We start from the raw sequence: 13,288 nt of genomic DNA, 5'->3' as shown, positions 1-13,288 counted from the left end.
ATTATGTTTTATTATAGTGTGTTTTGTAGGGCTGTTGGGTTTTATTTATGTTTTGGGTTGTATTTGAAACTTATACAGGGCTCTCTTGTACATATTGTCACGACTTCCACCGAAGGTGGCTCCTCTCCCTGCTCTCGGCGGTCGTCGTCACCGGTCTACTAGCTGCCCCCGATCCTTTTTCCTTTTCATTTGGGTATGTCTGTCTTGTGTTTCACCTGTGTTCTATTTGGGTAATTAGGGGGGGGTATTTAAATCTCGCCATTTCCTCTGGGTTTTGTGCGGGATTGTTTCGTTTGCTTTCATTTAGTTGTGGGTTGCATTTGTTTGGGTTCTGTTTAACAGGTGTTTTTTTTTCTACCCCAGACGGTGTGTGGGTGGTTTGAGGCTAGTGTTGTAGTCCTGTTTCTTGTTCTTTGGACTTGTTTATTAAGCACCCTTTTCGCAACTTGCATTCTCCTGCGCATGACTCCACACCCACATCTCCTTTGGGAGATATTGACACATATTACCTCAACTAACCGGTGCCCGGTTACACTGTACCAGTACCCCCCTGTATATAGTCTCGCTATTGTTATTTTACTGCTGCTCTTTAATTACTTGTTACTTTTATTTCTTATTCTTATCCATATTTTTTTAAACTGCATTGTTGGTTAGGGTCTCGTAAGTAAGCATTTCACTGTAAGGTCTACACCTGTTGTATTCGGCGCACGTGACTAATTAAAATGTATTTAATTTGTAGAAGAGTTTTATCTCACTGTGACTCCATTTAATATCAAAAATAAAAGATGATTAACTTGTGCTTTGAAAAAACTAACAATTTGTTCATATAGTTTGATCTAGGCCTTAAAGATGACTTTTACACACCTTTGTATATACCGTTTCTACAGTCCAGTAGTGTTCTGTATGTTCAGAGGGCTATGAGCATTTTCTTTTAAAGTTAATAAATTATAAAGAAATAAAAATACTTAGATGGTTGTTTTGTTTGAGCGTTGTTTTTAGGACTTACATTTCATTATATTCTCTAGTTTCATGAGAAATGTTTGCATCTTATATGTCTCTGTATGGAATATGGTTTGAAGAATCATGGGTGGGAGAAAATGATACACAAAAATCACTATCCCATTTATAATTTTACATGTTACATGATGTTTACCTGTTGAGGAGGTTCATTTGTTATGCATGAAAAGAGGTCATTTGATTTCGACTGTCCATCACAGGTCACAAAATTGTTTAGCAAAAACTACAAGGCACTCAATGGAGGGTACAGCATTGTTTAATGTGCTGCTTTAGTGATATTGCTTCTCAGCAAAAACTGTCGGTAGTTCACCATCACTGGCTGCTCCTCAGGCGCACTCCTAGGCGGTAGGGTTTTTGAGCCTGTGCAATGCCAAAAACCTTGTGGAAGTCAGGCGCGCCTTCTTGTTCAGGCCAGACAAATTGGAAACGTCGAAGCAAGGTCACCAGTATCAGAAAGAGCTCTGTGCGCGCTAACCCTTCTCCCAGGCATACACGAGAGCCTGGGGAACACAAACACAGTTATTTATGTTGACAACACACTCCTACACATGCTCTAATAAACATGGTGGACAAGCCATTTATACAAAAACAGTGCCTTCGGAAAGTATTCAGACCCCTTGACTTTTTCCACATTTTGTTACGTTACAGCCTTATTCTAAATTTTTTTTTTTTTTTACAGAAATCTATACACAATACCTAATAGTGACAAAGCGAAAATAGGCTTTTCGAAATGTTTGCTAATTTATTAAACATAAAAAACAGGAATACCTTATTTACTAAGTATTCAGACCCTTTGCTATGAGACTCAAAATTGAGCTCAGGTGCATCCTGTTTCCATTGACCATCCTTGAGATGTTTTTACAACTTGATTCAAGTCCACATGTGGCAAATTCAATTGATTCGACATGATTTGGAAAAAGCACACACCTGTCTATTAATCTTAATCTTCCAACAGGACAACGACCCTAAGCACACAGCCAAGACAAAGCAGGAGTGGCTTCAGGACAAGTCTCTGAATGTCCTTGAGTGGCCCAGCCAGAGCCCGGACTTGAACCCAATAGAACATCTCTAGAGAGACCTGAAAATAGCTGTGCAGAAATGCTCCCCATCCAACCTGACAGAGCTTGAGAGGATCTGCAGATAGGAATGGGAGAAACTCCCCAAATACAGGTGTGCCAAGCTTGTAGCATCATACCCAAGAAGACTCAAGGCTGTAATCGCTGCCAAAGATGCTTCGACAAAGAACTGAGTAAAGGGTCTGAATACTTATGTAAATTAATTATTTAAGTTTTTTTTTTTACAACATTTGCAAACATTTCTAAAAACATGTTTTTGCATTTTCATTATGGGTTATTGTGTGTAGATTGATGAGGTGGAAAAAAAAACAATTTAACACATTTTAGAATAAGGCTGTAGCATATCAAAATGTGGAAAAAGCCAAGGGGTCTGAATACTTTCCGAATGCACGATACACACTCTTATATGACTTATATCAATATAATCTCTCTTGTTTAATCTCTATGCATCCCCACTCTCTATCTCCCTCTAGCTCTACCTCTCTCTCTCTGTACCTGCTGAGAATGGCAGAAAGGCCTCTGGTTTCACAAATTCGCCGTCCTCGTTGAGGAAGTTGTCAGGGTTGAACTCCTGAGGGAACTTCCACTGGCCCTCTTCATGGAGCACAGAGGACAAGTTAGGAATCACCATCGTGCCCTGGAACCAAAGAGGAAAGCGTAGTTAGGGTGAGAACTGGAGAAATAGAGAATTAATCCACAGATAAAAGGGTAAACTGAGTTTGTTTCTAGTAATCGCTCCTCCTTCAGGCTTCTTCTTCTTCTTTGGACTTTATATGGAGGTTGGCAACCAGCTTTAAGGTGCATTATCACCACCAACTGGACTGGAGTGTGGTCCTCAGTTCATCTTTCAATCACCCATGTGGGTATATGCTCCTAAAAAACAATTAGGAGATGGGAGAGGCGGAACTTGCAGCACGTCAAGCGTCACAAATAGAACCAAGTTCTATTTTAGCGCCTGGCTACGCAGACTCTCGTTGACTCGCGCGAGCAGTGTGGGTGCAATGATTGAATAACATGTATGTGTACATTTATTTTGCAACACACACGATGTGAGCGGTGTCGTCTTTATGTTAGAGTTCTAAGGTCACCAGTGGCAGCATATTGTTATGATATGGGGAGTAGTTTAGTGGAAGTACATAGACACTATGCACTACCACTTCCACACTTCGGGGGCAGCAGCAACCGGGTCCTTAAGCACAACAGTGCAGGCATTCAAGGGGATAGTCAATCTGTGAGAGAGGTGTTTACGGAGCTTCTCCGCCTGCTAGTCTTTATTTTTGGACATATTTTGGAGGCTTCTTTTTGCTTATATGTAATTTGGTCACCACTTTGAACAACAACTGATAATACGCTTGGGCTGGCAGACTCAAGAGGTCAAGAAGGAGCTGGCCCTGAACTCGGAACTCGGCTGTCTCCTGGGGCACATGCATTCAACACCTGGTCCGCATACGTTTACTTCTTACAGTAATGCACACATTAAATCAGGTTACAGACCATTTAGCTAGGCCTCGGACACCTAGACAAAACGAGTGTAGCAAAATCAGTATGCTAGTTAAACGGTTAAGTAAGAGTATCAGTTGTCATGTCCATGCTCACCTGGGGTAGCTGGTAGCCTTGTAGTTGCGTGTTGCAGGAGGTCATATGGAACACGCTAAGAGGAACAGTGTCAGCCATCCGCTGTGACTCGTGGATCATCGCTTGAACATACGGCATTGCGTGTCGGTCCTCAAACAAGGCGTATGAACGTCCCTCAAGAACGTCCTCAATTTCACGGTGACAGCGTTCTGGAACACACACTCTTTGTGTACCATATACAAAATGTGTCCCAGTATATGTGTTGTATGTGTATTTACTCACCCTGTATGTGTTGGTTGGTCATCAGGTGTAGCATGGCACAGCGGAGGGTGTTGGAAGTGGTGTCTGTCCCAGCAATGAAAAGATCAATTAGTAGAAACACCATCTGAACGTCATTAAATGTGGAGCCTCCATCACCAGTCTGAGACATACACAAACACAGACACAGACACATTCCCAGGACTTAGAACCCAATGTTTGGTTAGAGCGCCAGCACAACACAACTACTAAGTTTGACCTACTTTGAAAATGTCTCTATTTACTGAAATTGCATAGTTATATTTCTCTCCTTATTCATTACCATGTCAATCTGGTCAAGGTAGCAGTCAATGAGGTCCCTGGGCTCTCCTGAGACCCTTGAACTTTTGTGGCTGGTCACAGCCTTCTGTGCATGTTCTTTGATTTCATCATAGATGTGGAAGGCTTTCTTGAAGGGCAAGGGTAGGAACCTCAGGGCAGGTATGATATCATAGAGCTACAAGAGATAGATCAGCAGGTCAAAGAGACATAGAGCAATATAGCTATAAATGTTTAGCAAAATAAATTAGTGTCTTGAAGCCTTCTTCTGATCTCAGGCGGATTACAACAAAAGACAATGTGTCATTCAACAAATAGAGTGTCTTTGGGATAGTGTAATTTTGTAAAAAATGAATTACTTGTGTCATGTGTAACAGTATAATTGTAAACCGTCCCCTCGCCCATACCCGGGCGCGAACCTGGGACCTTCTGCACACATCAACAACAGTCACCCTCGAAGCGTCGTTACCCATCGCTCCACAATAGCCGCGGCCCTTGCAGTGCAAGGGGAACAACTACTTCAAGGTCTCAGAGCAAGTGACGTCACCGATTGAAACGCTATTTAGCGTGCACCGCTAAATGGAGTGGTTGAAAAACGAGTTTTAATGACTCCAACCTAAGTGTATGTAATCTTCCTACTTCAACTGTACATGGGTTACCGGTACCGAGTCAATGTGTGGTGGTACAGGTTAGTCGAGATATATTTAGGTAATATGTACATGTAGGTAAGGGTAAAGTGACTATGCATAGATAATAAACAGTGAGTAGCATAAAAAAGGGCTCAATGCAAATAGTCTGGATAGCCATTTGGTTAACTGTTTAGCAGTCTAATGGCTTAAGGGTAGAAGCTGTTAAGGAGCCATTTCGACCTAGACTTGGCACTCCCGTACCGACTGCCGTGTGGTAGCAGAGAGAACAGGTTACGACGAGCTGGAGTCTTAGACAATTTTTAGGGCCTTCATCTGACACCAACTGGTATAGAGGTCCTGAATGGCAGGAAGCTTGGCCCCTGTGATGTACTGGTCCATACCACTGACCTCTGTAGCGCCTTGCGGTCGGACACCAAGCGGTTGACATACAAAACAGTGAATGTTCCTGAGTGACCGAGTTACAGTTTTGACTTAAATCTACTTGAAGTCTATGACAAGACGTGAAAATGGTTGTCTAGCAATGATAAACAACCAATTTGACAGAGCTTGATGAATTTTTAAATGAATAATGGGAAAAATGCAAATGAATTACTTAAAAATCATACAATGTGATTTTCTGGATTTTTGTTTTAGATTCCATCTCTCACAGTTGAAGTGTACCTATGATAAAAAATACAGACGTATACATGCTTTGTAAGTTAGGAAAACCTGCAAAATCGGCAATGTATCAAATACTTGTTCTCCCCACTGTATATATGCAATAAATGTATTGTTTTTTGTGTTAAAACTGTGGTGTTGCCACCAATATAATCTAAACTGTGCAAAGATAAGTCAGATGTGGGCATTAACAAGCAAGAATTGAAACGGGAAGATAAAGGTGGCGAAAGAGGCCAAGGGGTGTTAATCATTTACATAGAGAGGAGTGATCATGTGTGTTATCTGAAGGTGGAAATCTATAAAAACCTGAGGTCTAAAACAAGGGAATTCAGTTGTATATATTTTATTCAATATTTCCTCGACACTATTGGATTGTTTTTACATGGATTAGTTTAGTTGGAGCATTGATGTATGTGATCGAAATGTTCAATTGAGTGTTTCATAAAAATGTACACACATAATGGCTGAGGGACATAAAAGGCACTCTATCGGTGGAACGACACTGGTTTTCTATTATGATTTATATATATTATTATTATATTATCATTATTTCAATTAAAAGTAGTGGAGTAGCAGCAGTCGTAGTGATAATAGTGTTCTGTACCATGGCCCAAGGTCCGATAGCAATTTTGGTTAAATCCTGTATCCTACTGATGAGGGTGAGGAAGACTGGGTTGTCGTATTCAAACCTTTCCCCGTAAATCAGTGAGCAGATGATGTTAGATGCTGCTAGATGGAACAGGTGCTGAGGGTCCATCGAACTGCCTGCCAGGACACAGCAACGATCACCGCACCAGGCAATACACACAGACAAGATAAGAGCACCGATCACAGAGCTTCCAAAATTGAACACACTGATAGGATAGATAGTAAAAATTACCACATTCTTTACTGTATACCCAATGTTAATACAACACTGTAAATATTGTAACGCTAATTAGTTGATATTGGGGAACTTTAGTCTGGATACTAAGTATGTGGTGATAATGACATGAATAGGAATGGTGATGACTATGTGGTACGTTGTGTGTGGCTGTACCAGCATTGCGCTCCAGCGCAGAGCAGATGTGGGAGACCTCCTCAAGGATGCGCTCTTCCATGGACCGTTTGCCCAGACCAAGGTTTCTCAGCGTGGTCAGAGCAAAGCGCCGGTGGTCCCTCCAGCTGGAGCCAAAATCTGCCATGATGACCCCTGATGACACATGAAACAGGGTTGGTTATGTTTCCACTTGCCACTGCAGAAATATGTATTCAATGTTTATATATTTCTATTGATTCGTTCAAGTCAGATGCCAATAAGGTTTATTGTCATTGGCTATGCTAGCAAATAGGGGAAGATTGTCAATTCTTCCCAGTCTGATGTTGACATGCAAGCAGTAGGTCACGTTCTGAAATACCATTACAATGTGTAAGAGTTCACTATGTACATTTCCTGACGTCTAAATGTACTTGATATATATGTATATACAATTCCGGCCAAAAGTTTGGACGCACCTACTCATTCAAGGGTTTTTCTTTATTTTTACGATTTCCTACATTCTAGAAAAATAGTGAAGACATGAAAACTATGAAATAACACATACGGAAACATGTAATAACCAAAAAACTGTTAAACAAATTAAAATATATTTGAGATTTTAGATTCTTCAAAGTAACTCATTGCCTTAATGACAGCTTTGCACACACTTGGGAATCTCTCAACCAGCTTCATGAGGTAGTCACCTATAATGCATTTACATTAACAGGTGTCCCTTGTTAAAAGTTAATTTGTGGAATTTCTTTCTATCTTAATGCATTTGAGCAAATCAGTTGTGTTGTGACAAGGTAGGGGGGTATACAGAAGATAGCCCTAATTGGTAAAATACCAAGTCCATATTATGTGTAACGGTTTTCCTTATGCGAAAGAGAGTCGGACAAAATGCGGCGTGGCTATTTAGATTCGTGTTTAATAAAAACAACTAAACACAAACACTACAAAACAAGAAATGTAACACGAAAACCAAAACAGCCTATACTGGTGCAAAGTAACACAGTGACAGAAACATGGACAATCACCCACGAAACACTGAAAGAATATGGCTGCCTAAATATGGTTCCCAGTCAGAGACAACGATAAACACCTGCCTCTGATTGAGAATCACTTCAGACAGCCATAGAATATGCTAGAAAACCCCACTAAGCCACAATCCCAATACCTACGAAAAACCCAAAGACAAAACACACCACATACAAAAACCCATGTCACACCCCCATGTCATACTCTAGCCTGACCAAATAGATAAAGAAAACACAAAATACTAAAACCAGGGCGTGACAGAACCCCCCCCCCAAGGTGCGGACTCCTGGCCGCACACCAAAACCCATAGGGGAGGGTCCGGGTGGGTGCCTGTCCACAGTGGCGGCCAGCGGGACGTGGACCCCACTCCAACAAAGTCTTAGTCCATCTTCCTCGCGTCCTTAGATAGGCAACCCTCGCTGCCGACCTTGGCCTAGTAGTCCTCACCAAGGACCCCACTGGACTGAGGGGCAGCTTGGGACTGAGGGGCAGCTCGGGACTGAGGGGCAGCTCTGCACTGAGAGGAAGCTCAGAAACTGAGAGGAAGCTCAGGCAGGTAGTTGGCTCTGGCAGATCTTGGCTGGCTGGCGGTTCTGTCAGATCCTGGCTGACTGGCGGATCTGGAAGAGTCTGGCTGACTGGCGGATCTGGAAGATCCCGGCTGACTGGCGGATCTGGAAGATCCCGGCTGACTGGCGGATCTGGAAGATCCCGGCTGACTGGCGGATCTGGAAGATCCCGGCTGACTGGCGGATCTGGAAGAGTCTGGCTGACTGGCGGATCCTGGCTGACTGGCGGGTCTGGAAGATCCTGGCTGACTGGCAGATCCTGGCAGAATGATGGCTCTGGCTGCTCCATGCTGACTGGCGGCTCTGGCTGCTCCATGCTGACTGGCGGCTCTGGCTGCTCCATGCTGACTGGCGGCTCTGGCTGCTCCATGCTGACTGGCGGCTCTGGCTGCTCCATGCTGACTGGCGGCTCTGGCTGCTCCATGCTGACTGACGGCTCTGGCTGCTCCATGCTGACTGACGGCTCTGGCTGCTCCATGCTGACTGACGGCTCTGGCTGCTCCATGCAACTGGCAGCTCTGGCGGCTTCTTGCAGACTGGCAGCTCTGGCGGCTTCTTGCAGACTGGCAGCTCTGGCGGCTTCTTGCAGACTGGCAGCTCTGGCGGCTTCTTGCAGACTGGCAGCTCTGGCGGCTTCTTGCAGACTGGCAGCTCTGGCTGCTCCTTGCAGACTGGCTGCTCCTTGCAGACTGGCAGCTCCTTGCAGACTCTGGCTCTGGCAGCGCAGGACAGGCGAAGCGCACATTTGAGCAAATCAGTTGTGTTGTGACAAGGTAGGGGGGTATACAGAAGATAGCCCTAATTGGTAAAATACCAAGTCCATATTATGTGTAACGGTTTTCCTTATGCGAAAGAGAGTCAGACCAAAATGCGGCGTGGCTATTTAGATTCATGTTTAATAACAACAACTAAACACAAACACTACAAAACAAGAACCGTAACACGAAAACCGAAACAGCCTATACTGGTGCAAAGTAACACAGTGACAGAAACAAGGACAATCACCCACGAAACACTGAAAGAATATGGCTGCCTAAATATGGTTCCCAATCAGAGACAACGATAAACGCCTGCCTCTGATTGAGAACCACTTCAGACAGCCATAGACTATGCTAGAAAACCCCACTAAGCCACAATCCCAATACCTACGAAAAACTCCAAAACAAAACACACCACATACAAAAACCCATGTCACACCCTGGCCTGACCAAATAGATAAAGAAAACACAAAATACTAAAACCAGGGCGTGACATTATGGCAAGAACAGCTCAAATAATCAAAGAGAAATGACAGTCCATCATTACTTTAAGACATGAAGGTCAGTAATTCTGGCAAATTTCAAGAACTTTGAAAGTTTATTCAAGTGCAGTCGCCAAAACCATCAAGCTCTATGATGAACTGGCTCTCATGAGGACCGCCACAGGAAAGGAAGACCCAGAGTTACCTCTGCTGCAGAGGAAAAGTTCTTTAGAGTTAACTACACCTCAGATTGCAGCCCAAATAAATGCATCACAGAGTTCAAGTAACAGACACATCTCTACATCAACTGTTCAGAAGAGATTGTGTGAATCAGGCCTTCATGGTCGTATTTCTGCAAAGAAACCACTACTTAAGGACACCAATAAGAAGAAGAGACTTCTGGTGACTTCTGTGATTTATTTAGAATTCAAGGCACACTTAACCAGCATGGCTGCGACAGCATTCTGCAGCAATACACCATCCCATCTGGTTTTCACTTAGGGGGACTATGATTTGTTTTTCAACAGAAAAATGACCCAACACACCTCCAGGCTGTGTAAGGGCATTTTGACCAAGAAGGAGAATGATGGACTGCTTCATCAGATGACCTGGCCTCTACAATCACCCAACCTAAACCCAATTGGTTTGGGATGAGTTGGACCGCAGAGTGAAGAAAAAGCAGCCAAGAAGTGCTCAGCATATGTGGGAACTCCTTCAAGACTGTTGGAAAAGCATTCCAGGTGAAGCTGGTTGAGAGAATGCCAAGAGTGTGCAAAGCTGTCACCAAGGCAAAGGGTGGCTTCTTTTAAAAAAATATTTTGATTTGTTTAACACTTTTTTGGTTACTACATGATTCCATATGTGTTATTTCATAGTTTTGATGTCTTCACTTTTGTTCTACAATCTAGAAAATAGTAAAACAAATAAAGAAAAACCTTTGAATGAGTAGGTGTGTCCAAACTTTTCACCAGTACTGTGTACAGTACTGTGAACAGTATATGAGATATTGGGGGGCTTCCTGTGGGGGGCTTCCTGTGATATGGTTTTGTATGCATGACTGCTCTATAAGTGAGTTAGCTAGCATGCTCTAAATGTAGTGGTCATGTTAGCTCACTGCTAATTCACAGTTATTTCCATGCTAACAGTCAAATCACAAATCTACAGTTGTCAACATACTGCTATCCAGCAGATCTAATGTGCTTATTTTTGTCTATCATCAGGTACTTACATTTATTGTATTTTGTGCTATTTTTTACATTGTTATGATGTTTGATTACAAAATGCCCAGTCTAATATACAGTATATATGCAAGCGAGTAAACACCAATCAACTGGGACCACTGGCTGGGAATTTCTTTAAGAACACAACTCAAGAGAGTTAAGAAGTACGATTACTATCTGTTAGACACACACACACAGACATACAGTACATACGTACCAGTGGAGGCTGCTGAGGGGAGGACGGCTCATAATAATGGCTGGAATAGAGTCAATGGAATGGTATCCAAGATGTGGTTTCCATGTGGTTGATACCATTCCATTGACTCCATTTCAGCCATTACTATTAGCCATCCTCCCCTCAACAGCCTCCACTGATACATATGCAGTTCACACAGTACTGACAAGGCGGTGTGTGTTTGTGCTCTGCATTATCTGTACTGATTTAAGGTCACCTCTACCTACACCAATACAATTATATCACAAATTATACAACTATTCCAGAACCAGCCTAGGGGACACTAGGGGTCAAGAACACAGTACCTTTGCCTTCTGTGATGTCGCTGATCATGAGATGGTTTGGTCGTCCTGAAAATTCCGCTGTGCGTGTCACCAGTGCCTCACGAACCGCCTCAAGGCCATTCAGAACCACGACAGGCTGTGATCCGATGTACAGACTGAACACGTTACCATAGCGCCTCTTCAGCTGAAAACAGAGAGGTAGAGAGAGGGAGAGAGAGTTCCCAAGCTGAACAGTAAGTTGTGTGACAAGTCAAACACACCTGAAGATGAAACTAAACCATAGCAACTACTGACAGTTCCAGCGGAGGACAGCACATAATAATGGCTGGAACGGAGCAAATGGAATGATGTATTTGATACCATGCCACCTATTCCGCTCCAGCCATTTACCACAAGCCCGTCCTCCCCAACTAAGGTGCCACCAACCTCCTGTGAAAAGTTATTGTATTGTATCATTGACACTCCTCACTATATGGGTTAAATTAATATGGATGAACAAACGTCTGTAACAAAACAAATCAATAACCTTTTTGAGGGTTGTCAATGAAGGATACTGTATCTCTAAACACATAGTGAACTAAGTGGACTTTGTTTCAAAAGCAGAGACACTGTTGATTTAGGCCTGATAAAACCTTTGGAACTTGACCTATTTTGGATCAGTCACAGTTTAGTGGCTGTTGCTGGTCTGACGTTAATCACAATAGCATTTTATTTAGTATCTAAGATGCTTTAGTTGAAAGACTTCTAAAAAACATAATGTTGTTTGTAAGGACGCTACAAAACCATATATCCTGCACACAGTTTGGGCAACTTCAAACAAAACCAAATTACTGGTAACTATTCAACATACAGTATATGACACAAACAACATACAGTGACAACACTGACAACATACAGTATATGACACAAAAATAAACCCAGTGTAAACCAAATTTTTCCCGGTTTGTGGATTTTTTGTAAAGTTCTCTTACCCTTTCCAGGTCTTTGAGGGGGTTGACAGGGTCCAGCTGTAGCAGATTGCCGAGGATTGGCAGGGGACGGGGTCCTGGGGGGAAGTTTTTAGGTCTGCGGACCCTGATGAAGAAGAACAGAAGGAGGAAAAATAGCAACAACACCACCGAACCTATCATGGTGACTGGGATGCAGGAAATGTGTTCTTCACCATTTAAAGGTACCAACCACACCACCCAGGGATATTTGCTGACTCTTAGACGCCACCCACACACATTAGACTGCTTTGAACACTAGCAGTCAGGTAGTGTTTATGAGGAGGGATATTTGCTTACTCTGAGTTTACAGCCTATTTAGCCTATTAAAGGATTATGAACCTGTGGTTGAACACAGTGTTCACCACTAATAATTGCACTCAAATGGAGTTCATTCAACTTTTTGATTAGAGTTGTTCACGATTTAAAGAGAAGCCACCTACACACATTGTCTATTTATGCTGCCTTTCCATTTTGTGTATTATAATTTGTCTAATATTATCATAATATTTCAATTTTAATATGTATTATTATATGACCTAGGTCAGGTCATAAACCACAGCACTTTAAACAAAGTTATAGCTGGATTTTTATTTTGACGGGAAGCAATTGAAGGCTGTGGGCGCCCAAACCTGACTCCTACTGTTCAACTCACTAAAGGGAGGAATCTGTAACATGCAGTAACACAGATAGGACAGCAGTCTGCGCCATTACTTGACTGACACTCAAATGGTTTTCATTCAAATGTTTGATTGGAGTTGTTCACGACTTAAAGAGAAGCCATCTACACATATACACACATTGTCTGTTTATGCTGCCATTCCATTTTATGATGTATTATAATTTTTCTAATATTATCATAATATTTCTATTTTAATATGCATTATTATATGACCTAGATCAGGCCATAAACCACAGCACTTTAAACAAAGTTATAGTTGGATTTTTCTTTGGTATCTATACCAGTTTGAAGGGAAGTAATTGAAGACTGGGTGCCCAAATCTGACTCCTGTTCAACTCACTGAAGGGAGGAATCTGTAACATGCAGTAACACAGATAGGACAGTAGTCTGCGCCATTATTTGACTGGCCAGCACCCATTTGAAGTCGCCAGCCAGCACTCAGAACAGCTCATTTCCACTGCTGAC

The 13,288-nt window shown here is 42.5% G+C and overlaps 1 protein-coding gene across 1 annotated transcript; it reads right to left on the bottom strand.

Moving 5' to 3' along the window:
* Positions 1–1,257: 1,257 nt before the first annotated feature.
* On the bottom strand, positions 1,258–12,373 carry LOC135549731 (cytochrome P450 2D15-like). Its single transcript, XM_064979988.1, has 9 exons — positions 12,127–12,373; positions 11,177–11,339; positions 6,591–6,743; positions 6,156–6,316; positions 4,249–4,422; positions 3,951–4,089; positions 3,690–3,877; positions 2,589–2,730; positions 1,258–1,517 (listed from the first exon to the last, which is right to left on the bottom strand). The coding sequence occupies exons 1-9, from the start codon at positions 12,283–12,285 to the stop codon at positions 1,330–1,332; spliced, it is 1,467 nt and encodes a 488-aa protein (XP_064836060.1). The 5' UTR covers positions 12,286–12,373; the 3' UTR covers positions 1,258–1,329.
* Positions 12,374–13,288: the final 915 nt, after the last annotated feature.

This window comes from Oncorhynchus masou, chromosome 1 (genome assembly GCF_036934945.1).
Source record: "Oncorhynchus masou masou isolate Uvic2021 chromosome 1, UVic_Omas_1.1, whole genome shotgun sequence".
Lineage (NCBI taxonomy): Eukaryota > Metazoa > Chordata > Actinopteri > Salmoniformes > Salmonidae > Oncorhynchus > Oncorhynchus masou.
The sequence above is the reverse complement of the archived record's forward strand: the minus strand, read 5'-3'. Positions and strand labels throughout refer to the sequence as shown.